Source organism: Lissotriton helveticus, chromosome 7 (genome assembly GCF_964261635.1).
Source record: "Lissotriton helveticus chromosome 7, aLisHel1.1, whole genome shotgun sequence".
Classification (NCBI taxonomy): domain Eukaryota; kingdom Metazoa; phylum Chordata; class Amphibia; order Caudata; family Salamandridae; genus Lissotriton; species Lissotriton helveticus.
This window is the reverse complement of record NC_136068.1, coordinates 1,087,193,830-1,087,220,498: the sequence shown is the minus strand read 5'-3', so window position 1 is coordinate 1,087,220,498 and position 26,669 is coordinate 1,087,193,830. Positions and strand designations below refer to the sequence as shown.

At 45.7% G+C, this 26,669-nt stretch overlaps 1 protein-coding gene across 1 annotated transcript in view; it reads left to right on the top strand.

Moving 5' to 3' along the window:
• LOC144769959 (alpha-N-acetylgalactosaminide alpha-2,6-sialyltransferase 2-like) overlaps positions 1-26,669 on the top strand; it is a 607,277-nt gene that overhangs the window by 494,000 nt on the left and 86,608 nt on the right. The window contains exon 7 of the mRNA XM_078654157.1: positions 4,228-4,311. Within this exon, the coding sequence (XP_078510283.1) occupies positions 4,228-4,311 (84 nt within the window). The remainder of the gene's footprint in view (positions 1-4,227; positions 4,312-26,669) is intronic.

The window sequence follows — 26,669 nt, the reverse complement described above, 5'->3', positions numbered from 1 at the left end:
ACCCCCCCAAATTTTCAAGGGCTGCTCAGAAACAAAATGTGCCATTTTCCTGAAAATTTCAGCCAATTCCGTCCACAAACGCCAAAGTTATTAGACATAGAATTTTCAAAAATCCCATAGAGAAAAAATCCTAACTATATATACCTACTGGCGACCGCCAGTAGGTAATATACATATATATATATATATATATATATATATATATATATATATATATATATATATATTCAAAACAATTCCGACCACTTCCAGAGGAAGCCCCGGCGAAGAAGGAAACTCAGGCCTCTGCAGCAAAATTCAGGCAAGAAATACTTTATTTGTCACCCCTCGCGACGACGCATTTCGGGCTATGCAGCCCTTGATCACATTCAGCTTAAACTGCGCCATTTTTTTCTTTATGTACAAGTAGTGAAAAAGTGCTCACCTGGGTTGCATTGCAATGGCATTCACAAGGTAAAATGACAGTGTAAAAAGACTATATTCACAAGATGTGCATAGTATTTTCTATTCTTGACATCAGTACTTGCTATCAACACTATTTAAAATGTTAAAAAGCTTTTTTTCTTAATGCTTGTATACTGCACACATAATATTGATTTGATAAATTATAGCGTTTTTTGCAAAACTAATTATATAGATACAATAAATTACTAACTGGTTGAATCCATATTGTATCTGTTTTACACTGTAACATTACGTTACTGCATTGTCCTTGTAAATTGTGAATATAACCGGATAAATCCAAGCAACCAGACTACTCAGTGAAAGTGCTTAGTGCAAATTATTCCTATAATAAGGACTAATGAGACAGTGCAAAAAACAATGATGTGCAAATAAGCATAAAGAAGTGCAGTGCAATATTAAATATTATAAAACCTTGATTAATATTATAAAATACAATATACAAAATTTATAGCAAGCATATATTATAATTCATCAATAATAAGATACTCCATCCGGGTAAAATATTAAAATTGATAAAACTATTAAAGAATTGCCTTTTTGCTAAAAACTGGTATATTATGAAACAATAGTCAAGGTGAGGTAAGGAAAAGGTACATGATGCACTATGTGGAAATGCCAGTATAAACATGATGTTGATTGAAAATTATGCAAGTACAACTGAACGACAACTATAATTATTGTAAATAAAATGGGCAACATTGTGACCTCACAGGAAAGTGTGCATATCCTCTGTATTGTCTAATCCCTGAGGCCACTTACTGTCAAACTCTAATATGAATTTGGTTTCCAGTTGTCTAAGTTGACGCTCTCTATTGCCACCCCTCTTAGATTTTGGAATGGCACTGACAACATAATATGAAAGACAATTAATGTCCTTGTTGTGACAGTTCGCAAAATGTCTGGCCACCGGGTAGGCAGGGTCATTATGCAATATTGCCCTAATGTGCTGTAATATTCTGGCGTGCACTGGCTGCTTAGTACTACCAATGTAGTTTAGCCCGCAAGTGCACGTCAAAACATAAACAGCGCAATCTGTTTTACAGTTGTAATTGCCTCTTATCGGTACTGGGGATGTCTGAAAGGGTGTTTGATAACTTGTCTTATTACAGCCAAATTTGCATGGACGACAAGAGGTGCAGCGCCTAAAGCCATTAGTAGCGTGTAACCACAAGGTTGGTTTTATAGTTTCTGGAGAGTTCTTATCAAGTTCAGTACCCATAGATTTGCCTCTCCTAAAGGTGATAGAAGGTATAATGGGCAATTTCTCTTGTAACATAACATCGGTCAAAACTATTGGCCAATGTTTGCTTATAATGGTTCTGATCTTTCTCTCTTGCCTAGAAAAAGTGGTAATAAATCTAGGGTTATCAGAAACTTCCTTTGCTGAATTTGTGTCAATTGGGGGTTTAGAAAACAAAGTATTTCTTGGGCGTTCACTAGCTTTACTAATGGCATTATGTATGACTTTGTTACTGTATCCTCGGCTTTTGAGCCGCTCACACATAGTTTCTTGACATGTTAGAAAATCAGCATGATCACTGCAAATACGTTTCAATCTTAAAATTTCACAATACGGAATACTAGCTATAAGATGTTTCGGGTGGGAACTAGCAGCATGTAATGTGATGATCCCAGCTGTGGGTTTCCGAAATAGTGTGGTGTTTAATATACCATTTTTAACTTGAAGCCTTACATCAAGGAAGTCAACTTGCAGTGTGCTGATTGTAGAAGTAACATTTAAATTCATACAATTATCATTGATGGTGGCAATGAAAGATTCTGCCTCTTCTTGTGTTCCCTTCCATATTAGGAACACATCATCAATGTACCGATAGTATGCAATAACATGTCTTTGAAATGTGTCATTATGAGTACGCCTGAGGACCTGCTCCTCCCACCAGCCTACATGTAAAAATGCATAGCTGGGGGAGAAACAGGCCCCCATAGCGACTCCTCTTAGTTGTTTATACAAGGTGTCGTTGAAAAGAAAGAAATTATTGTGCAAGCACCAATCAATCATTGTGAGAATAACTTTGCTGTGAGCGTAGTATTCAATAGGGCGCTTAGACATATACTGCTTGAATTTATAATGCTTTCATTCGAACTGGCGATGGTTCATTCTGGCGATGGTGACACCTGGTAAGGTTCTGTTTTGCATACATTACACAAAAATGACAAATAGATCAGATGACTGACTCATCACCCTCTTGGAGATAGATGCCAAGCCAATTCAAGAATTCATTTAAGGGGCCTTAAAAAATTGATAACAAAAACAAATGACGCCCTTTTCGCAAACTGGATTCAGGCCCAATTGTGGTACTGTTGACACCATTATTGATGTGATGTTTATGGCCCACCAATTAAATATCTAGAGGGAGCGTGTGTATCCACATATGTTATCTTGTGGACAAAACCAGTACACTGAGGCTTAGCAGCAGTTTTACTGAGGAACATCATTTCATTTTACTCTGAGCCTGGAGTTAGTGTAAAGGTTCATAACAGATCCAGGGTCTCAGGACGAGTATGCACAAATAGAAAGCTCAAAAAGGGTGTGCTTTGACTGCATTGTTATTCAGTCTTCATACAGCTGACATTACCACAGCTCTTTTGAGGGTAAGGGCATTCTCTGCTAAAAACAAATCAAATTGGTGTACAAGCCTATCAGGCCAGGAATCCTTCTCCCACCTCGCCGCCAAGACCTGAAACACCCTCCCCACCAACTTACGGCAGACCCAGGATCTCCTGGCCTTCAGACGTCTTCTCAAGACTTGGCTCTTCGATCAGTAGCAGCTCCCCCCCCCACCCCCCTCCAGCGCCTTGAGACCCTCACAGGTATGTAGCGCGCTTAACAAATGTCCTTATTGATTGATTGACTGATTGAAGCTCTCTATTTCCTCAGCTAGTCAGGACTGGAACGAGGAAAGGAGGACGTGGCAGTAGCTTCGATTATTTACTTTCTTCTCTATTTTCAGTCCCATGCTTCCTCGTTCCAGTTCTTCACCCCTCCTTTCCCTCCAAAGATCTTTACAATCACAGAAGGTTAAGCCGTGCAAGAACAGGATACATAAGAAGGGGCGGGTGTTAAGCTTTAGTTCAAACAGTAAAAGGACCTTTCATATTTAGTTTTATGGTCCATAAATAGTAGACTGGTGAGGCAATCCTGTCTCATGAGTAGAAACATCTCACCAAGCCAGTTCTGTGATGGGGAGGGAGAAGCAATGTATGCTCACTTGCATTCCAGCCCTGATCCCAAACACCCGGCCCCCAGCTCCGGCATGCATTCACACAGATCCACTTGTTAAATCGCTATAAGAAGAGATGATTTTGCTGTCGCTATGTCACAGTCGGAAATGATATTGCCTGCATGCACACGTAAGCACCATTTCGGCAAAAACAAAACGCTGCTTGTTTTAAATGAATAGTGAAACCTGAAGAGAAATCACTAATTCCCAACAGACCTCAGCTAGCCTATTAATCTATCTGCCCAATAAACTATAGTCTTCGCTGCTTCAACACGAATACCAAGTTTACTTGAATACATTTTGTTTCAAAAGAAGTTCTTGAAAGTCAGCAATCCTCAAATTTGTGTTTGACAATGGAACGTTTTGTTTTTTTGCCAGTGTTGAAGAAATTATTTAACGTGTGAACATTCGCAGTATCTTAGTAAAAACAGAGTTTTATGCAGAAACATCCGAGAAAGTGCACTGTTGGTCTGCTTGGTCGTGTCCCACTTCACTTACCTTCAGGCCTCTCTCTCCACAGGCCTTCCAAGTACTTTGATGAAAAGCACACGAGAGAACAGTTCAAGATTCTTCACCCAGACTTCATGCGTTACCTCAGAAACAGGTAAAGGCAGCTGTGCTGCTCCCCACTTGACCTAAGAGGTTATCTTGTGATTTTGATTGTTTAAATTTTCTTGTGAGCATGTTATTTCTAAATGTGACATTTCTTGAGTGAATTGTTTGTTTCTAAGGCATGTTTGTACTTTAAATGTAGGGGTGTTTAGACGCACGTCTGGTGCGAATACCATTTTGGAAGCAGAGTGAAGTCTGGTCGACTTTCAAACACGTCTGGTGTTATGGTGAGATGACATTGCACTACACCCATTGGAATGTGCCTGCCTTAAGGAGAAAGTGGCAAATACCCCTTTCATGATGGTTAATTCTATCTGTCCCCCTTACATATCTTTGTTAAAGAGGTTTTTATTCTAATCGTATGAGTTAATTTTTTATTCCAATTGGATATTATTAAAGAATACAGAATATATTGGATTTAGACAGGGATGTCATATGCAATAAAGCTCAGGTTAGAAAAGTGTATCAGGTTTGCATTACTTTTTTACCGTAGTTTGACACAAAGACTTCTGCTAGGATTTACAAACCAGCCCAAATCATGATTTGTGTTAGGTTGTAACCCAAAGTAATTCAAAGCAGCACAAAGGTGCCGTGAGGCCAACCTTAATGTTGAGCCATGGAATGAAGTTAGGTTCATGTGGTCTCAACCACCAGGAGCCTTGGGAAATCAGAAAAGCTCCTGTAATCTGGGATATCTGTACCACCAGCACATGTTATGTTATGTTATGTTAAGGCCGTACTTTTAGAGCGCACGGCTGCCCAAGAGGGCGTCCCGGCGCTTTGGCAAAGAGACCTGAAACCTAAAAACGCAGAGGGAAGCAGCACTACTGTCACAATGATTACACAGAAAAGAGCAGAGTCTTCAGCTCTTTCCTGAAAGCCAGGAGGTTCGTAGCTTTACGTAGGGGGAGAGGGAGCTCATTCCAACATCGAGCTGCCACAAATTGAAAGGATCGTTCTCCCATCCGAACACGCTTAGCCGGGAGCACCTCCAGTTTAGCCAAATCGGCGGATCGTAACACCCTCCGCGGCACATAGAAGGCAATCCGCTTCCTAATATAATTAGGACCGATGCAATGAAGGGCTTTGAAGGCCAGCGTTAGAATTTTAAATCTGATTCTTTTAGAAATAGGCAGCCAATGCAGCCTATTCAAAAGCAGTTGAGCGCTGGCTCTTCTTGGCAGGCCGAAGATGGCTCTGGCCGCCGAATTTTGGACAATTTGCAGTCTGGCCAGAAGATACTTGGGCAGACCTGCAAAGAGCGCGTTAGCGTAATCTAACCTAGATCCCACTAACGCCTGGACTACTGTCTTCCGGTATTGTAGGGACAGCAGAGGAAGAAACTTCCTCAGCATCTTGAGGATGCCAAAACATTTCCCGGATATCCCCATGATATGGGGGCGAAAGGAGAGATCATCATCAAGCACCATTCCCAGATTTTTCACTTGGGAAGATGATTTCTCAGGGGGGAACATATCCTGGGGCCACCAGGACTTCCAGCCCGGGTCAGGGACACAGCCGAAGAAAAGCAACTCAGACTTATCCGAGTTGCACGTCAGGCTGTGTCGCTGAAACCACGCAAAAACTGCGCTCAAACAGCTCTTAATCCTGTCGCCGTCAAAAGCCTCGCCTTTGCTGCAGTTGAACAAAAGCTGGGTGTCATCAGCGTATGAGATGACCCGGGCCCCATAAGCCTCCGCTACAAGCGCCAGAGGGGCCATATAGATATTAAATATGGTGGGGCTCAGAATGGACCCTTGAGGAACCCCAACCTCTAGCGCTTGCATTTCGGCGGAGAATGGGGGAGCCCAGATCACCTGCCGGCGGTCTGATAGGAAAGAATGGAACCAGTCCAACACCGTCCCCCGCAAGCCGATCTCCCGGAGTCTTAAAAGGAGGCCAGCATGAGGGACGGTGTCAAAGGCCGCCGACAAGTCCAAAAGGACTAACATAGCCTTACCCCCAAGATCGAGCGTCTCCTTGATGGCGTCGGTCACCTCCAAGAGGGCCGCCTCCGTGCTGTAATTCGCACGGAAACCAGATTGAGAATCATGCAGAATGTTATTCTTCTCAATAAAGGTGGTAAGTGTGAGTTGAACATGCTTCTCAACTACCTTCGCCAGAGCAGGGAGGAGGGAGATCGGTCTGTAGTTAGCCAGCTGCAGCGGATCTAACTGAGGCTTTTTGATAAGCAGCAGAATAAGTGCATGTTTCCACTCCCGCGGCACCACTCCGGAACTCAAGGATAAATTGAGCAGGGGGTTCAGCAAGTTGTTAAGTACCGGAGCCACCCTGCCCAAACACCTTGCTGGACATACGTCCAGAGGCGAGCCAGATTGAAGCCGGGTCAGTAGCTCCAAGGAAGTTGCGCAAGTCAGTTGCGGAAAGACCGATAGTATGGGCTCACTTTCGGCTTCTGAAGATGGTACCTGTCCGTTCTGGGCGAAAGCATCAGCTGCCCCGGATAAGTCCACAGGGGGAAACGAATCCTGAATGGTTTTGATCTTTGTGACAAAAAAGTCTGCAAGCTGTCTGATCCACCCTTCCGTATGAGAGTGTGGAGGACCTCCTACAGCAGGATCTACAAACTCCTTAACAATTCTGAAGAGTTCCCTACTCGTATTATCTGCTCGATCAATCCTACGCTCAAGGTATTCCTTTTTGGCTTCAGCAATGTTTTTATGGTAGCTTTTTATGGCATCACGATATTTAGATTTCTCCATTGGATCATATTTACGACGCCAAAGACGTTCCGCCTTTTTACAGTCTTGGCGCATAGAACGTAATGTGGCCGTAAACCAAGGAGCAGAGTCGTGGCAAGGAATAGTCCTCGCTAGCTTCACAGGAGCCAGCTCCACGAATCTCGTTCGCAGCCATTCCTGAACCAAAATCAGATCAGTATCTAAAATCCCTGTCAAATTACAGGGATGTTGGCATAGAGCAGCGGATAGCATATCCGCTGTCACTAGGTGAAAAGCTCTGGATTGACGAGACACCTCCTTTTGTGTTCTTTGCCTGGGCCTAATCTCATAAGACATAACAAATTTTATTAAAAAATGGTCAGACCAAAGGACTGGAAGCGGCGGGGATACAACTATCGGCGCCGTAGAAAAAAGTACATCTAACATATGTCCTTTGACATGAGTGGGGCTATCAATAAAAGCTTTAAGCCCCACGGTTGTAGTTATTTCCCGTAGTTTTGACGCATTAGCGTCGGATGATGAGTCCATATGTAGATTTAAGTCACCCAACAGCATACAATGCGCAGAACGCAGACAGGGTATGGAAAGAGCTGCCTGCAGGTCCTCAATAAAAGTACCAATCGGGCCAGGAGGTCTATATACAAGAATCCCTGTGCACGTCTGGGAGGACGAGAGGTTAAGTGTGAAGCCTAAAGCTTCACAACCTGCGATGTTCTCCACAGGAAAAGAGGAACAACCCAAGGCCTTATCCACTATCAAGGCCACTCCTCCTCCTCTGCCCCCGATCCTGTCTTTCCTCAAGATGGTGTAGTTAGACGGCAGAGCACAAGCAACATCTGGTTCGGAGCCTACCCCTAGCCATGTCTCAGTTAAAAATAGACATGATATATCGGAATTAACAAGCAAACTCCAGATATCCGACGCATGACACGCCAGGGACCTTGTGTTCAAAAGAGCACAATGATGGTTCTGGGTGAGGGGAGGACGAGCAAGGGTGGGTAAGTCCATAGGGCGCCATCCGCAAGTGGGACAGCCTTTTCCCAAAAGACGCCCTCCGGGGAATAAACATTTACACCCCAACGGAAGAGCGCGCAAAGATGTCAATACATCCGCGCTGTAAGACAGCACCCCGGACCGTCGTGCGCGACACATCCCCCAACAAACAAGTGCCCCTGCTATGCTTGTGTCGTCGCCCAGAGTCCCGCCACGTACGCCTCCGAGACGCTGACGAGCGCAGACGGGCAGGACTCTGGCACGACTCAGGCGCAGGGAGGGCGCGACCGCTGCGCGCGACCGCTGCGCGTAGGGTGAGAGCTTTAAGTAGGACTCCCCAAGTGCGTGAGGAGCGCTAGACCGCTCCCTCCTGGAGTGACTCGGTGTCCAGCCCACTCCAAGATGGCGCCCGTCCTCTGACCACCGCCCGGGAACCGGACCCGCGAAAACGCGGTGATAATTCCTTTAAGGTGCAGGTAAGGGGCCCTAAACAACACAGTTAAAATCAGGGGGAAATATAAAGCCAAAAATAACTAAAATGGAAAAAAGGAGAGTTTAAAAACAGCGTGCTGAGCGCTGAGCGTTTTTAAGCAGCAGAGCGCTGTGAAGGCTAAAGCATCATTGCCAAGGACTCACCGGCAAGTGCTCGCCTTAAGTAGGACTCCCTAAGTGCGTGAGGAGCGCTAGACCGCTCCCTCCTGGAGTGACTCGGTGTCCAGCCCACTCCAAGATGGCGCCCGTCCTCTGACCACCGCCCGGGAACCGGACCCGCGAAAACGCGGTGATAATTCCTTTAAGGTGCAGGTAAGGGGCCCTAAACAACACAGTTAAAATCAGGGGGAAATATAAAGCCAAAAATAACTAAAATGGAAAAAAGGAGAGTTTAAAAACAGCGTGCTGAGCGCTGAGCGTTTTTAAGCAGCAGAGCGCTGTGAAGGCTATAGCATCATTGCCAAGGACTCACCGGCAAGTGCTCGCCTTAAGTAGGACTCCCCAAGTGCGTGAGGAGCGCTAGACCGCTCCCTCCTGGAGTGACTCGGTGTCCAGCCCACTCCAAGATGGCGCCCGTCCTCTGACCACCGCCCGGGAACCAGACCCACGAAAACGCGGTGATAATTCCTTTAAGGTGCAGGTAAGGGGCCCTAAACAACACAGTTAAAATCAGGGGGAAATATAAAGCCAAAAATAACTAAAATGGAAAAAAGGAGAGTTTAAAAACAGCTTGCTGAGCGCTGAGCGTTTTTAAGCAGCAGAGCGCTGTGAAGGCTAAAGCATCATTGCTCTTCAGGGTTTTCATAGGAATTCTCATTTTTATCTTTTTTCAAATATATTCAGAAATGGCAGTATCCACTGATTTGAAGAAGGTGGTGGATAGGGACACTGGGAGCATGACAATGATGAAATTAAACAAAGGGACTATCATCCTTTTTACAGTGCTCACACGTCCCCACCATGATATATTTTATAGACCTCGTGGATAGACCATCTTTAATTTTGATCATAGTTTTTTGTTAATAGAGAGCAACAGATTGTTTAAGGTCTGATGACAAACAGATTCCTAAGTATTAACTGGCTGTTGGTTGCCATTTTCGTCCCATATCGCTAATGGCAGTAACTGTGCAGTCTACAATTAAAAGGAATACCTCTGTTTTATCTGTATTTAGGGAGTATCCTGCCACTTGTGAATATCTGTCTATTTCGGTCATAGCAATTGGAATGGCTTGGGGAGCATCTTCAGTAAATAATAAGACTTCATCACCATAATCAGCCACTACGTGCCTACCCATGTTAAAGTGAATACCTGTTATCCCTGGGGATATCTCTAAATGCAGAAACTAGCAGCTCAATTACTAAGAGGTAGAGTAAGGGGGACAACAGGCATCCTTGATGAGTGTCTTGTGAGACAGTAAAGGAATGGGATACATGGATGTTAACACTCATTCTTGCAGTCAGTAGAGAGCCATAGTCATCCGTATGAAGTTCTTGCCAAGGTGGTATTTGTACAGAGTAGCGTGTTAAAAGGGACAGGACACCTTGTCAAAGGCCATCTCTGCAACAAGAGATAAGGGCGCAGTTGGGGATTGGACTGGTTTGGCTCTTTCTAGGACGTGGCAGTGTTATATAGCATTTTAGGACCCTAGTGTAATTTTCCCGATTTATGCGCATAGAAATCATAACCATATTTAGACATAGCTCATGCAGACCAAATACGGCATGGCTCCTTTCACTAGTTCCGAAAATCCACAACGATTTCTTGGAAAACTCGGCTTCAGCAGTTAGGGACTTCCCCTTGCTTAAATATTGATTTGTCCAAGAACTCATGGAGTTTTCAAAGAACTGAGACTGTTTGATGATGTTATTATGTCCACCTTTACGTCAAACTCAGCACCTTCAAGGCATAAATATGCCCACACTTGCCCAAGCAAACACACTTTGGTTTGGAGCAGTTCGACTATCTACTTGCCCGACGCATCTCGCTACAGCAAGTGCCGAAGGAAGCCGACCCTCCAGCAGACGCACTGAGAGAGACGCTGTCTTTTCTACTGCCGAGAAATCCAGCACCAGTTTTTCCAAGCTCCTCTTGCGGGGTGTTGGGAAATCGAGTCCTGAGACAGAGAGATACCAGACCTCCTTCATTCTAAACCAAGGTACGGAGATGATTAGACCCTAAGAGAAATCTTGGATAGATTCTTGGCAAAAGAATACTAAACTTATGCTACATCACACTTACTTCTTCGGTTAGGTACATAGGGCACTTGCTGTAGCAAGCTGTGTAGGGCAAGTAGGTCATCAAACTGCTCCGAACCACCGTAGTTTGCTATAGCAAGTGAAGGTATATTTATATCTTGAAGGTGTTTAGGAATGCCATCTTTGACGTAAAGTCGGGCGTATGAACGTCATGAATGAACCCCTGGGGAATAGTTGTTCATTGTAAAACTAACGGAGTTCTTGGAGAAATCAATATTCAAGCAAGAGGAAGTCCCTAACGGCTTAAGCTGGTTTTCCAAGAAATCGTTGTGACGTTTGGTGAACGGATGGAAGAGCCATGCCTGTATTTGGGCTGCATGGGCTATGCCTAAATAAGGGCTTGATTTCTATGCCTATATAAGGACAGTGTGATTTGTACCTATATAAGGGCATGAATCATGAAAATCCATTCGGAATCTAAAATGATACACACCACCCACTCCACTTTCTTATGTACGACTTCTACTAAAATACTAAGTTCTAAACACAGTAAAACATATCTAAACATGATGTGTTAAAAACCCACCCAAAATACATAAAAATGCATTGGTACTGGTTGTACATGAAAAGAGCATATGTACTGTATGCATTTAAGGGATGTACGTTGTTACAACGCATGCTTTTAGCACGCATGCTGTAACAACGCGGTTTTTATAACGCATTCTTTTACAACGCATAGCAGAAAGGGGTGTTGGATAGTGAATATTTTACTTTACTATTCCAACACCAGTCCCCGTTGACACTAGGGAAGGTGTTGGATAGTAAATTAAAAGTATTCCCTATCCTTGAGCGCCCCCCAGAGTCATGCGTTGTAATAGAATGCGATTTAAAAACCACGTTGTAATAGCACTGTGTGCTAAAAGTTGCGTCGTAAACGACGTTCCCCGCATTTAAGCAATGTTTCATTCCAAGCTTATAGTTGACATTTGAAAATGGTATCAGGATGAATCATGAAAATACATTTATGAAATGGCTCGTTAATACAGAAGAAAAAAGTGCCAAAACCATTTCATGTGATAATACACATAACTGTTGGTATGAGGAAAAGGTCAAATATTGTCTCTGGAGTTTTTAAAAAGAATTCTAGTTCTCTATGAAGAGTTGTACTTTGAGCAGATTACTTTGTGCCAAAAAATGAAAAATACAAATTTGGAAAACAAAAATTAATCATAAGAAAAAGACTTCCAAAGTTAGAAACTTTGTTTTGAAAAAATGAAGGTCAAATTCAGAGTCTCTCAGAACACTGCGTGCCAATTCAAAAGCCAGTGTTATTGTTTGGAGAAAACATCAAATCTTCTAAGCCATTGTGGGAGAACGTTGGATTACCTCGTTAAGAAGATCAATCGCACATAGATGTGAAGCATCGCCGTCAGCGTTGGTCGCATTAGCAATGTTCGAATTAGATGGTACCTGTGTGCCTGTTGTTTCTCGTACCTCAGCAGTAGCAGTTTGCGCCTGTGAGTTCTCAGTGAATGCCGTCATCAGGATTGGTAGCCGTTGGGGACAACACAGTGCATGAGCCGTTACTGGGCCGAGCAAAGTATTAACATCCGTTGGCAGGACTGATGGGAGTGTCAGACAGGTGTCTAGCACTTATTCTTCTCCGCATAGCAGGCATCGTAGAACAGGTAAGATGCAAACTTGCCGAATTGGTCTGAACCCCCTCCGCACAGCACCGCCTGTGTGTCCCTGCCCCAGCTGCCGCTGCTGAGGAAGTTCGAGGCCCTCCTCCACCCGCAGGCTACCACCTGTGCCTCATCCCTAGTGGGCAGTGGTAGGCCATAGGTTTGCTCATCCTCCATTGTATTGCCTGTATTTTTTTTCATTGCTCCCGTTTTAGTGACTGCATTTTCATTGTTGTGTCTGTGACTGCTGTTGTCTGTCTCCCCCGCTGCCTGTACGTGGTCTATACGCGCTCTCTCCCTCTGTTCCCCTTGTGTCTCTCTGCCCGGCTTCCCTTCTGCTCCCCTCGCTGCCCCCGTGCCTCTCTGCCCGGTTTTTCCTTCTGCTCCCCTCGCAGCCCGCGTGTCTCTCTGACCGTTTTTACCTCCTGTTGCTTAGCTGCCCCTGCATTTCTGTGACCTTTCTGCCCTTTCTTGTGACCTTTGTGCCCCCTGTGCCACTGGTTTCTCCCCGTTTTTTATGACCTTTCTGCCCTTTTCTTGTGACCTTTGTGCCTCTGTAAAACTCGTTTCCCCCCGTTTTTTGTGACCTTTCTGCCCTTTCTTGGGACTTTTCTACCTTCTGTTCCACTCGTTTCCCCCTGTTTTTTCTGACCTTTCTGCCCTTTCCTGTGACCTTTGTGCCTCTGTTCCACTCGTTTCCCCCTGTTTTTTGTGACCTTTCTGCTCTTTCTTGGGACCTTTCTGCCCTCTGTGCCACTTGTTTCCCCCCGTTTTTTGTAACCTTTCTGCCCTTTCCTGTGACCTTTGTGCCTCTGTGCCACTCATTTCCCCCCGTTTTTTGTGACCCTTCTGCCCTTTCTTTGGACCTTTCTGCCCTCTGTGCCACTCATTTCCCCCTGTTTTTTTCTGACCTTTCTGCCCTTTCTTGGGACCTTTCTGCCCTCTGTGCCACTCATTACCCCCATTTTTTGTGACCTTTCTGCCCTATCTTGGGACCTTTGTGCCTCTATGCCACTCGTTTCCCCCATTTTTTGTGACCTTTCTGCACTTTCTTGGGACCTTTCTGCCCTCTGCGCCACTCGTTTCCCCCCATTTTCTGTGACCTTTCTGCCCTTTCTTGGGACCTTTGTGCCTCTGTGCCACTCGTTTCCTCCCGTTTTTTGTGACCTTTTCTGCCCTTTCTTGGGACTTTTCTGCCTCTGTGCCACTCGTTTTCCCCCGTTTTCTGTGACCTTTCTGCCCTTTCTTGGGACCTTTCAGCCTCTGTGCCACTCATTTCCCCCCATTTTTTGTGACCTTTTCTGCCCTTTCTTGTGACCTTTGTGCCTCTGGCCACTCGTTTCCCCCTGTATATTTGTGATATTTTGCCCTTTTTGTGACCTTTCTGCCTTCTGTGCCACTCATTTCCCCCTCAATTGTTGTGTCCTTTGCCTTCTATTTCCTTCGTCGCCCCTTGCTGCTGCATCCCCTGCGGCCCGCCCCCCTGACTGCCTATTCACTGCCCCCACCTCCCGCCTACCAGCTGCTCCTCCCTCCCACTTCACCATATAGGTCGGCCTCTGCGCGGTGAGGAGAGCAACCCTTGACCCTTCCAGGTAGGTCGCTCCCCCTCCGCACAGCACCGCCTGTGTGTCCCTGCCCCAGCTGCCGCTGCTGAGGAAATTTGAGGCCCTCCTCCACCCGCAGGCTACCTCCTGCGCCTCATCCCTGGTGGCCAGTGGTAGGCTGTGGGTTTGCTCATCCTCCATTTTATTGCCTGTATTTTCTTTCATTGCTCCCATTTTAGCGACTGCATTTTCATTGTTGTGTCTGTGACTGCTGTTGTCTTCTCCCCCGCTGCCTGTACGTGGTCTGTGCCCGTCCTTTCCCTCTGTTCCCCTCGCTGCCCCCGTATCTCTCTGCCCGGTTTCCCTTCTGCTCCCCTCGTGGCCCCCGTGTCCCTCTGCCCGTTTTTGCCTTCTGTTGCTTAGCAGCCCCTGCATTTCTATGACCTTTCTGCCTTCTGTGCCACTCATTTCCCCCATTTTTTGTGACCTTTCTGCCCTTTTCTTGTGATCTTTTGCCTTCTGTGACACTTGTTTCTCCCGTTTTCTGTGACCTTTTGCCCTTTTGTGACCTTTCTGCCCTCTGTGCCACTTGTTTACCCCTCAATTGTTGTGCCCTTTGCCTTCTGTTTCCTTCGGTGCCCCTTGCCGCCCCCGCCGCTACGTCCCCTGTGGCTCCACCCCCTCACTGCCCATTCGCTGCCCCTGCTTCCCGCCTCCCAGCTGCTCCTCACTCCCACCTCCCCATACATGCCGTCCGCTGCGTGGTTGCGCCGCTGGCGCGTGGCAAGCCCGTCTGAGCCCGTCCGCGCCTGGAACCTGCCCAGCGCTAGCACCCCTGGCCCCCGCACCCACCATGACGACCACCGCCACTATGACGCCAGCACTCTGCACGCTCTTAACCCCGGACGGACACACAAGTGCTTCAATGCCACCCCTAAATGCACACACGGTCCCTTCACCTTCCGGAACTGCAGGTACACCATCCACAGAGCCGACTAACCACCCGTTAAGAAAGACCTCAACCACCTCCGATGCAAACTACTGAACACCCACTCCGTACGCAAACACGCTGTCGAGCTCTGGGACCTGCTCAACACAACCTCCCCGGACATCGCCTTCCTGACAGAGACCTGGTTGAACAACTTCTCCGCACCCGACATCGCCATAGCCATCCCAGACGGCTACAAGATCACCCGCAGAGACCGCACCAACAGAGTCGGAGGAGGAATCGCCATCGTCCACAAGAACTGTATCAGGGTCTCGACTAGCACAGACGACGTGCTCAGCACCGCCGAACACATGCATTTCCAGATCCCAACTCAACCCTCAGAGGCACCCTCGTCTAACAACCCCCCGGACCCAACCCCCAGTTCTGCTACTCCATCGCCGACTTCATCAGCACGCACGCCCTGACCTCCATCGACTACATCCTCCTCGGAGACCTGTACTTTCACCTTGAGAACAACAACGACAACAACTCCACAACCCTGATCAATAACCTCGCCAACCTCGGACTGAGACAACTCGTCACAATGACCACCGCTGCATCCACTTCACCTTCCAGACCAGAAACCCACCACACACCACCGCACCCAACAGATCCCCCGCCGCCGCTGGAGCAAAATTACCGAAGACCAACTACATGCACACCTCGCTCCCAGCCCACCCACCGAACCCTCCAACACCGACGTCGCTGCCCACAACTTCAGACGCTGGATCGAGGACTGCGCCAACACCCTCGCCCCGCTGAAGAAACCCCCCCACAGAGACACCACAAAGAGGGCCAGCTAGTTCACAGCAGAACTCCTAAATTCCAAGCAAGCCTGCCAGGAACTAGAGAAGAAGTGGCACAGTGAACAAACTCCGGACAGCCACGCAGCACACAAGGACATCATCCACAACCACTACCACCTCATCAGGGCTGCCAAGAAGACCTCCTTCAAAGATCGCCTCGACAACAACGCACACGACAGCAAGGAGCTCTTCAACATCATGAAGAAACTCTCTAACCCCAGCTCCAACATCAATGACATCCTGCCGTCGCAAGCCCTGTGCGACTCCCTCACCACCTTCGTCCACTGCAAGGTAGCAGACATCCACGACAGCTTCAACACCCAGACAGCCCCAACAGACAGCAACACAACAGACCTTCCGCACACCATCGACCACATCCCCTTACTAGCCTGGACCAGCGTGAGCGTCGATGACACCATCAAGACCATGAGCACAATCCACTCCGGCTCTCCGTCAGACCAATTCCTGCACCACGTCTTCAACAAAGCAAGCAGCTCCATCGCACCCCACCTACGCAACGTCATCAATCTCTCCCTTGAGACCGCGACCTTCCCAGAGAGTTAGAAACACGCCGAGATCAACGCCCTACTCAAAAAACCAAAGGCAGACCCAAGAGACCTCAAGAACTTCCGACCCATCTCTCTGCTCCCCTTCCCGGCCAAGGTCATTGAGAAAATCGTTAACAGACAGCTAACCCAATACCTCAAAGAGAACAGAATCCTGGACCCTTCCCAGTCAGGGTTCCGCAGCAACCACAGCACCAAGACCGCCCTCATCGTCGCCACCGACGACATCAGGACCCTGCTAGACAACGGGGAGACTGCAGCACTCATCCTCCTAGACCTCTCCGCTGCCTTCGGCACCGTCTGCCACCGCACACTACGCGCACGCCTCCACACCGCAGGGATCCGAGACAAGGCTCTGGAATGGACCACCTCCTTCCTCTCCGGCAGAACCCAGAGTGTCCGCCTCCCCCATTCTGTTCCGAAGCCTTCAAGATCATCTGCGGCGTAACCCAAGGATCCTCCCTCAGCCCAACACTGTTCAACATTTACATGGCCCCGCTGGCACACGTCGCCCGACAGCACGACCTCAACATAATCTCCTACGCCGACGACACTCAACTGATCCTCTCCCTCACCAAGGACCACACCACTGCCAAAGCCAACCTCCATGAAGGAATGAAGGCCATCGCCGTCTGGATGAAGATCAGCCGTCTAAAGCTGAACTCGGACAAGATGGAGGTCCCCATCCTCGGCTCCAACCCGTCAGCCTGGGACGACTCCTGGTGGCCAACAGCACTGGGGGCAGCCCCGACCCCCACCGACCATGCACGCAACCTGGGAATTATCCTTGACTCAATGCTCTCAATGACCAAGCAAGTCAACGCCGTCACCTCCTCCTGCTTCAACACCCTCTGCATGCTCCGCAAGATCTACAGATGGATCCCGACAGATACAAGAAAGACAGTCACCCAGGCCCTCGTCAGCAGCAGACTCGACTACGGAAACACCCTCTACGCGGGAGCCCCGACCAAGCTCATCAATCGACTACAACGCATCCAAAATGCCTCGGCACGACTGATCCTCGATGTACCATGACAGGGCCACATCACCCCCCAACTGAGAAACCTGCACTGGCTCCCCATCAACAAGAGGATATCCTTCAAGCTCCTCATCCACGCACACAAGGCACTCCACAAGACCGGCCCAGCCTACCTCAACAGACGGCTCTCCTTCTACACCCCCAACCGCCAGCTCCGCTCTGCCGACCTCTCACTCGCCACCGTCCCGTGCATCCGAAGAACAACCACCGGCGGGAGATCCTTCTCCCACCTCGCCGCCAAGACATGGAACACCCTCCCACTGAGCCTATGACAGACCCAAGACCTTCTGACCTTCAGGAGGACACTAAAGACCTGGCTGTTCGATCAGTAGCGGCCCCCACCTCCCTGCCCCAGTGCCTTGAGACCCTCACGGGTATGTAGTGCGCTTAACAATTGACTGATCGATTGATTGAATGATAGAAACCATGTGGTATTCAATCCTCTTAGACGAGGTAGTCTCCACAGTGAACTGGGTGTCACTTGTGGATTGACTGCCATATCGCAGCAACAGGAGCAAAAATAGTACCCCTGCAGCGAGTCCCAAAATGAGAGGCAATTCGCCAAACACAGAGTGCACGAAGTTTGGAATTATTCCTAAGACTGCTTTAAAAGGTGCTAACAGCCCCGAAATGTTTTTCTTAAATACATGTACAATACCACTCGTATCAGACATGTTTAAGATATGTAAGAACATAACAGATAAAGAGAAGGTCCTAGGGTAAGTTTAAAGACCAGGCACAGCTACGGCCCAAAGAGAACACAACAATAGAAAACAAAAATTAACTGTGGGTCTATAAAGCCATGCTGTTAGTTAATTTCTGACATCGAACTCAATACCAACTCATACATAATGTCAAAATAAGTGAGTTAACTAAACTGGATACTTCCAAAGTGTGAAAGTACCCATCAGTTATGGTTCAGAACCGCCCTTGTCATCACTTGGGACTCCTTACACTAAGGAGGGTATTACTGCATCCATACAATGTGTGGACAATATAGGTGGATGCCCCCGTATCAATAAGGGTGTTTAAAAGGTAGCCGTATGCTGATAACTGAAAATCAGTGCGTGATAAAGTGTGTGAACTAAGTGAAAAATATAAAATTGGAGCGTGAAGAGGGAAAGAAATGTATTAGGTACCTCTCTAACTTCCAATCATTAAAACCAGTGCGGGAACATAGTAGTTTAAGCAAATAGCTACTATTTAGATTATATAGGTCGACATGTTTATGCAGTGTATGGACCCTGCTAGGTGTCCGCTGCTTTCTTCAGGACCAAACTTCGCTACTGCATTATTGTGAATGAGAGACAAGTGCAAATTAAAATCCATTAATGTCACCTGGATGTCTTGGATATGTCTAGGTCCTCCCAAATTCTATTGGGTAGGACGATGGTGCTACGCCTCACCTGGCTGCGGCGCAGGTAGGAAGAGCACTGCTCTGCTCGTCGGTACTCCGGGCGTCCCTCCGGGCCGGGGGACGGCCCAGAGGTACAAAGGCCCAGAGAGACGGAGTGTAATGTTTTACCACTGTCTTTGTAAGGTTTTACCACTGTCTTTGCTTGAAGAATTGACAGCTTGCATTATTTTGCCGTCTATTTTCATTTTGTGAACGAGTGATTGCTGCGACGGAAGCCATTTGCATAGCTGCCTTCACGGCTTCATCAGCCAATGAATTCCCTGCAACGTGAACGCCATCACGTTGATGACTCCGCGTATTTTGTAGTTCTTTTTGTAACTGAACTACTTGTTCCCAAAGCAACGTATGCTTGATTGTGCCACCTTTTGCATCTTTGAAGTCGTTTTGAATCCAGTTCTGCGAGTATTCATTATAAGATTGAACACAGTAATACGAATCGCACACTATGAGTGTAGGGAATTCGCAATCAGTATTTTCAAGCGCCATCTTAAATGCTTGTAGTTCAGCTCGCTGAGCTGTACAATCTCCTAGAGATTGGGTTTTAGTGACCATAGGTCGGAATTTGCCATCTCGCCAACGACCTTTAACGATCGCGCATGCAGCACTATAAGCTTGTTTACCCCCAATAGCGGGCTCTGCTGATCTGTCAGTACAATTATACATTCATACTTCTCTAGAGGCAGAATTTCAGTAGGCATAGGACATTCTTGTTCATATTGTAGAAACTCTTGTGTTTTCAGATATGGATCAAAAGCGTATTCAATGTCTGTTGCATTAAGAGAATTAACCCATTGTATCCATCTTGGATGTAATGCTTTAGCATTTGGAATGCTCACTTTTGCCACTGCCTCTAAGGCAGGTACAGGTGTAATTACCATAATGCGTTTACCCTGTGCGAGGGCTCTCTCTTTTGCTACTGCAGTTTGAACAGCTGTCAGAATTTTTTCTGTAGAAGTGAGTTTCATTTCTGCTTGTGTGTACAAGTGTGATTTGTAAGCTATTGGTACTTTTTCTCCTTCGTTAAAGGTTAAGTACGTGAATCCGCATCGCCCTGGAATGATTCGGATCACTAAGTTGCGTACGTTTTTGCGTGTTTGTAAATGTTTTGTTGCTAACATGTCTGTTTGGATCGAACGAAACATTTCTGTGTGTTTTGTGTTCAATTAACTGTTTTGAAATCAGGTTTGATTAGTTCGTAGAGAGGTTTAACCCTTTCTGCGTAATTTAGAATGTATGTTTTTCCAAAGTTCAGGAAACCTAGAATGGACAGTAAGTTTTGCAGCGTTTTTGGAGGTTGGAGCTGCGCACACTTTTCTAAAAAGTTGGCTGCCAGGCTTCTGCCTTCACTTGGTAACTCATATCCCAGAAAAAGGACGTTGAGGTGGGCAATTTGTGATTTCTTAAAATTTAATTTATACCCTTCAGAGGTGAAGCCCAGTATAATGGTGTTCACTCTGTTCAAGTGCCTGCCCAAGTCAACGTCTGTTAGGTAGATGTCACCCACATATGAAAAAGCTTTGTCATCATATGTCTGTAGTAACTCTGTTACCCCTGCTGAAAATAAACCAGGACTATTCTTGAATCCCTGAGGGAGACGACAGAAGTGACGCTCTGTCCCCATAATTGAGAAAGCTGTCAAATACCTGCTTTCATATGCAATATTTTGACAGAAGAAACCGTTAGAAATATCTAATGTGGTTTTGTACTTTTTGTACACAATGTTATTCATTAATGCTGCACTGTATGCATTTTCTACTGCAAATGTTTTGCAACAAGAGTTTAGATGTCTGTAATCCAAAACTAGTGTATTGTCTGGTTTGGAGACAGGAAACAAAGGAGTGTTCATGGACGAGGTGCCTGTTTCAATCACCCCTTGGTTTTCAAATTGATCTAATATCTCCCTGACCTGTTTTTTAGCTTCTTGCTTAACTGGATACTGCCTTTGTGCAGTTGGTTGAGTTTTGAATTGAATTTTATGGTGAGGAGAATCTCATCCCATCCTACATGATTTTTGTATAATGCAGGAGCCTGGGCTACTGCCCATTTCCTAGCATAAGTATATTTTAAATGTGGTTGGAGAAGGCTGGCAGAATGATGTCTTCGCCATGTGGGCACTCCATGACAAATTCTGGTGGCCAGTCTTGTTCAGCGAGAAGAATGTCATAGCCCTGAGGGAGTCGGAGTGTTACTTCATATAACTTATGTGGATTACTAACCCTGGTATCTGCAGTTTCAACTTGAATGTATTCATTCAAGTCCACTGTCTCCAGATGATCCTTCAAGTTCTTGCGAGCTATGGTGACTTCTGCTGCGGTGTCCAACATTGTCTAAGTCCACTCCCCATTCTTGAGTTGTGTCCTCAAGATCCTTGGCATGTCTGATCTTTAGACCTGTTACCTTCTTTTTGGTGAATTGAGTTTTCTTGTTTTTCTGAACATGCTGATCGTCTTTGGACTTTACGCGTTCTTTCTTGTGTTCTGACCGTCCTCTTCTTTTGGATTTCTGTGACGAAGTCTGAAAGGTACGAGAGGAACGTGTATTAGTATCTTGATATCTATCAGGTTTTCTTAAATTATCCCTATTCCTAAGGTTATACCTCCTTTCAGAGGGCTCCTTTTGAGGAGACCTACCTCTGGAATGAGAACTCTTCTCTTTAGAAGTTTTTTAGTGTTTTCCCACATCTTTTTAGGAAGAGTAGGAGTGTTTTTAGTAAAGACCTTATCAGGACTTTCAGTCAGTTGGGGTTTCACTGGTTTCCCACCCAAACTGTCTCTTCCTAGTTCTTCATAGGATTTTTCAATTATTCTGGCTAGTTCTTGAGGTTGCTTGGTTATATCAAATTCCCTTAACTTCTGGCGGCTCCCCACGGATGCTGCTTCACCTTTAACCGCTTGCGCGCTACCGCGTTTTCCCGCTGTACGCGGGAAATTCAAAAATGGCTTGTTTATGACAAAGCCAGCTCGTCATCCGCGCAGCGCAGGTAACGCTGATGACGAGCTGGCTTTGTCATCAGCGCCGAAGGGGTTAATATTAGCTAATATTATTATTGAGACCTGTTCGAAATCTTTCAGTAATTTTATACCCAGATTTAAAGCAGGCTCTGCCCATATTCATTTTGAATCTGTTTCAGGACATCTGGTATTACCGCCATAGAACGAACACCATGTATTTTGGTGTAGATTGCAGCAAAGACTGTACCCCAAGTGTTGCAGTCCTCCAGGTGTGGTGCGATCCCCATTGGTAAACAGATTGTTAGAATTCTGTGTTTCTCATGAGGGGTAGTATCAGGAAATACTGCTTCGATTTGAGTAATTTTTTGAGCTATCCAGAATGGAATTTGTTCCCATTTTGCAGGTAATTTACCAACGACTGAATGTAGAGTCTGTGGTGTGATTTTTTATTTATGTTCCCCTGGTAAGGGGTGTGTTGTGGAATCCTTATTGCCGGTTGGACTGTAAGTGTCCGCATGACATTCTGGACCAATTGTCTATAGATTTTAATTAGCTCTTTCAGTTGAACTCATAGTTCCGCATCTGACATTATATTAATTTCAGGATGTGGTGTATAGCTGGCTAATACCAGCCATGTTGCTCCTGGTCTAACTAGTGGACCGAGCCTGGTAATGTGATTTATATGTTTTAAGGCGCATTTGAACCAGAGCCCATGCTCTTGGTATGTTAGTGGAGTTTCAATATCATCGAAAGGAATGTATTCCATTAGTGGTTCATCTTCTTTGTAGAAGTGAAACTTTTGTTTTACTGGATTTGCTTCAGGGAAGACTATCCATGAATAGAATACCTCTGTCTGGTGATATTCATGTGCCTCTATCACAAAAGCTACCCTACCACCTCTTGCTGATAGGCCATTTCGTATAAGTTTTATAGTCATGGCTTTCCTTAAATTTTCTGGAATGCCTATAGCACCCTCGTCGGCTTCTTTAAAGCCTGTTGTGTCAAAAGCTGTAACGAGGGGATCGACTGCAGCTCCACCGACCTCAATATTATTATCCAGGGACATTTTGTTGACTGAAAGCTTGCAGAGCAAGTTTCAAGGAAACAAAGATAAGGTGCACAATATTTTTGGAACACTGTATCCTTCAACGTTAAATAAACCAAAAACTAATACATAGGATTTTCGTCCTACTCAGCTATGGCGGATATTATCCTTTTACCCACTCCAGACGTCTATTGGAGTATTACGGAAAAAGGGGTCTTTGAGAAAAGCACGACTGAGTTACTTTAGTATCTAGCGTTAAATTAGTGCCTTACCAAACGTTGGGCGCCATGTAATGTAGTTCCTATATTCCCAATAGGCTCTGCGCATTGGAATAATATATCCTATAGATTTGATGTAGGACTTAGTCAACTAGGTCTCTATCGAATATACTAAACTTAATTGTGAGTCCTAACTAGCTCAGAGGTCACTAGAAACTTTCTCGAATTCACAAGAAGGGATTAGTTTCTGACAACCGCATAAACATTACAACTTTGTTTCCCAAGAATAAGAATATATCTCTCAGAGTCGCTGAAACAATAGATAAGTATTTCACTCAGTCAATCGTGCATGCTTCGTTTCTACAGAGTTGCAGAGAAATGGAGAGATGGGCGTTTTCAATAAAAAATTTTATTGAACAGTCTTCTTTCTCATGCAAAAGAAGTGAGGTGCTACAATGGTTAGGCAGACTGCAAAGTATAATGCTTACAGCGAGAATAGTATTATAAAATAATACTGTAACAGCAATGTATGGTTTCTAAGCTATATAAAAATCCATACATAAATACACAGGCTAAAATACTCAACTGGTGCTTCTAAAATACGCCTACCCCAATGTACCTAACCTAAGTCTAGTACGAGGAAAGAAGTAAGTATTGTCTTTTGCATAGGTTTAGTTTTGCCAAGAATCTACCAAAGGTTTCTCTAGATTCTAATCAGCTCCATACCTTAGAATGAAGGAGGTCTGGTATCTCTTTCTTGGGACTCGATTTCCCAACACCCCACAAGGGGAGTCAGACACACTGGAGCTGGATTTCTCAGCAGAGCAGAGCAGCTTCTTGATCAATGCGTCAGCTAGAGAGTCGGCTTCCTTCGGCACTTGCTGTAGCGAGCTGCGTCGGGCAAGCAGGTTGTCAAACTGCTCCAAACCACCGTAGTTTGCTATAGCAAGTGAAGGTATATTTATACCTTGAAGGTGTTTAGTAATGCCATCTTTACGTAAAGTCGGGCATATGAACGTCATGAATGAACCCCTGGGGAATAGTTGTTCACTGTAAAATTAACAGAGTTCTTGGAGAAATCAATATTCAAGCAAGGGGAAGTCCCTAACGGCTTAATGTTGTTTTCCAAGAAATCGTTGTGACGTTTGGTGAACGGATGGAAGAGCCATGCCTGTATTTGGGCTGCATGGGCTATGCCTAAATAAGGGCTTGATTTCTATGCCTATATAAGGACAGTGTGATTTGTACCTATATAAGGGCATGAATCGAGAAAATCCATTTGGAATCTAAAATGATACACAACAGTATGTTTTGCTAGTTTTAGTTTTTACCCTGATTACTAGCTTGAATTTTACTGCTAGCATTTGGAAGTGGCTGCTTTCAGCACAAACCAGTGTGTTTATCACTTCCAAACGCAAGTAGTAAAATGCAAGCCATTTTGCATCCAACAGAAGCCATTTGTCACTGCCCCCCACCCCTCCCCTTCCCAGCAGGCCACTCGTGACAGCTGAGTGATTAGCCAGGTAGTACGTCATCATCATGCACATGGCAATTTGGGAAAGCCAAAATCTTCATACCAGGAAGAAAAACCCATAAAAACAGCACCATCATCCAACCTGTGTAATGTAACTGGAGTTCGTGCAGGCAATGTGCTTGTGTAAAGCTCTCCAAGAATGAGTGCTATATAAAAACCTGCAAAAAACACATACACACACACGCACACAAAGTAACAAGAAAAATACTGAGTCATGAGAATGGCCTTTTTTGGCGTCACTCATCTGGTCAACCGATTGCTGGTGCATCGACCCTCACCCTCGCGATATAATCGCATCAGATTTCCACTGTGTGGACCAATGCCCTGAAGCTTATTCCCGCCTAGTCCTTTTCAAAGAGTCTGAAGTAGGCAATCTAATTCTCTCTGCTGCTGTCTCTGACCAAGATGGCCTCCGGCTGAAGTGCTGTATGAGTCAGAGCAGAGGCAGGAACAATAAATAGCAGACACAAATGCAGGCCTGCAGGAAGCATATTTATGATGTTTTTATTAAATCACTGCCGGCTCTTCTATACATTCTACATATGGATTGATTGGTAAAGCACATTTAAAGCATTCTTTTAGGCACATACGTGTATCCACAAACACTTTACACTCTGGCTCCAAACTTGCAGCAGGAGGCATCAACTATGTAAAAAGTTACTTAATGTGACAGAATTCTTCAAAATGATTGTTTGTTCTCGCAGCGGACTAAAATGGAATTACTTCCACTACACAAACAAAAGATTCTGCAAGACAGGCAATCTATTCATATCCATCGGCGGAGTATTCGGACTACAGAGGTCAACCCCAATGTTATCTACTTGGACAGTGACCTCACAGATCCGATCAATGTGCCCAGTTTTTGGTTCTTGTACAACAGCAGCTCCATCCAACGCATCATCTCTAGTTACAACTATCTCATGTTACAACTTTCAGCGACAGAACGAGCCAGCAGAGAACTATCTAAAGTAAAAGAATTGAACAGGGGTATGAGGGGGAGAGCGAGGGGCGGACTTTAGATCACTAGTTCCTACTTTCCTTTCAACCAAGGCGAACCTACAATAAATACAAGATCACTTTTATAAAAAATAAAAAAAATATTTAACATAATACAGAAGCAAGTGCAAGGCAGCTTGGCTTTTTGCTCCCCCCGCTGAAGGTCTTGTTTGAAATGAGATCAGCCACCCCTGACATCTCCTACTTACTCGGGCTCGCCTTCCCTCCTAATTCAAATTCTCTCGCCAGGAGCAGACTGAAAGGCATTGCATATAACGGAGGGGGGGGAGCCTTGGGTTTAACTACGAGCCGAGGAGAGAGAGGTTAGGCAGCGGCGGCCGGCATGCTCGAGGGGGGGTATTCGCGGGTGGGGAATAACAAACAATTAAAATAAAACTTACCTGAGTGCCGGGATAATGCAATCCGCCTCCGCTCCAGGTCGGTCAAGCTCTACTGGTGGGTCCGCATATCCCTGTGCAGGAAGCAGCCAGCTGGCATCTTACCTCCCATTGCGCAAGCCAATCACAGCGCTGGTAGGCGCAGCAGGAGAGCGCCCCAGCCACAAAGTTTTCTCCACATAGAGAACAAGGGAGAGTGGGCGTTCCCGCTCGAGGGCAGGGGGGGAGTGGCTTACACACTGTTGTGGGTACTGACTGTTTGGTCGGCTCCAGGGCCAACCAAACAGTCAGTTCCCACAACGGTGGGCAAGCCACTCCCACCCTGCCTTTGGGCAGGACCACCAACCCACCCACACCCAACCAGGCACAGAGCACTTCTGTTTATGTTTCTGCCTTCTCCCACCGCAATAAAACAGTGGGGCAACACCCCCATGCCCCAATGGGGGAGCCGCCACGGAATTTACTTCAAGCCTAGCTGAGAAATTACTACTTGATTTTTTGGGGTAATTAAGTAAACATTTCACAAGCAATCCTTCTTTACAAACAATGTTTTTTTTGGTCAGTGGTCGCCATAGGAAGGGGTACAATATCACATACGTGTTCTCACAAAATCTGAGTATGAATAAAACCAATTATTTTAGCAGCTAGGGAACGTTTAGTTTATAGTGTGTGCTAGAAATACTTTTATTACTAACATTAACATTACTATTGCTAATAATAATTACAAATGAAAACATTGATATTATTTTTATGATTTTGAGTAACTATAATTAATAA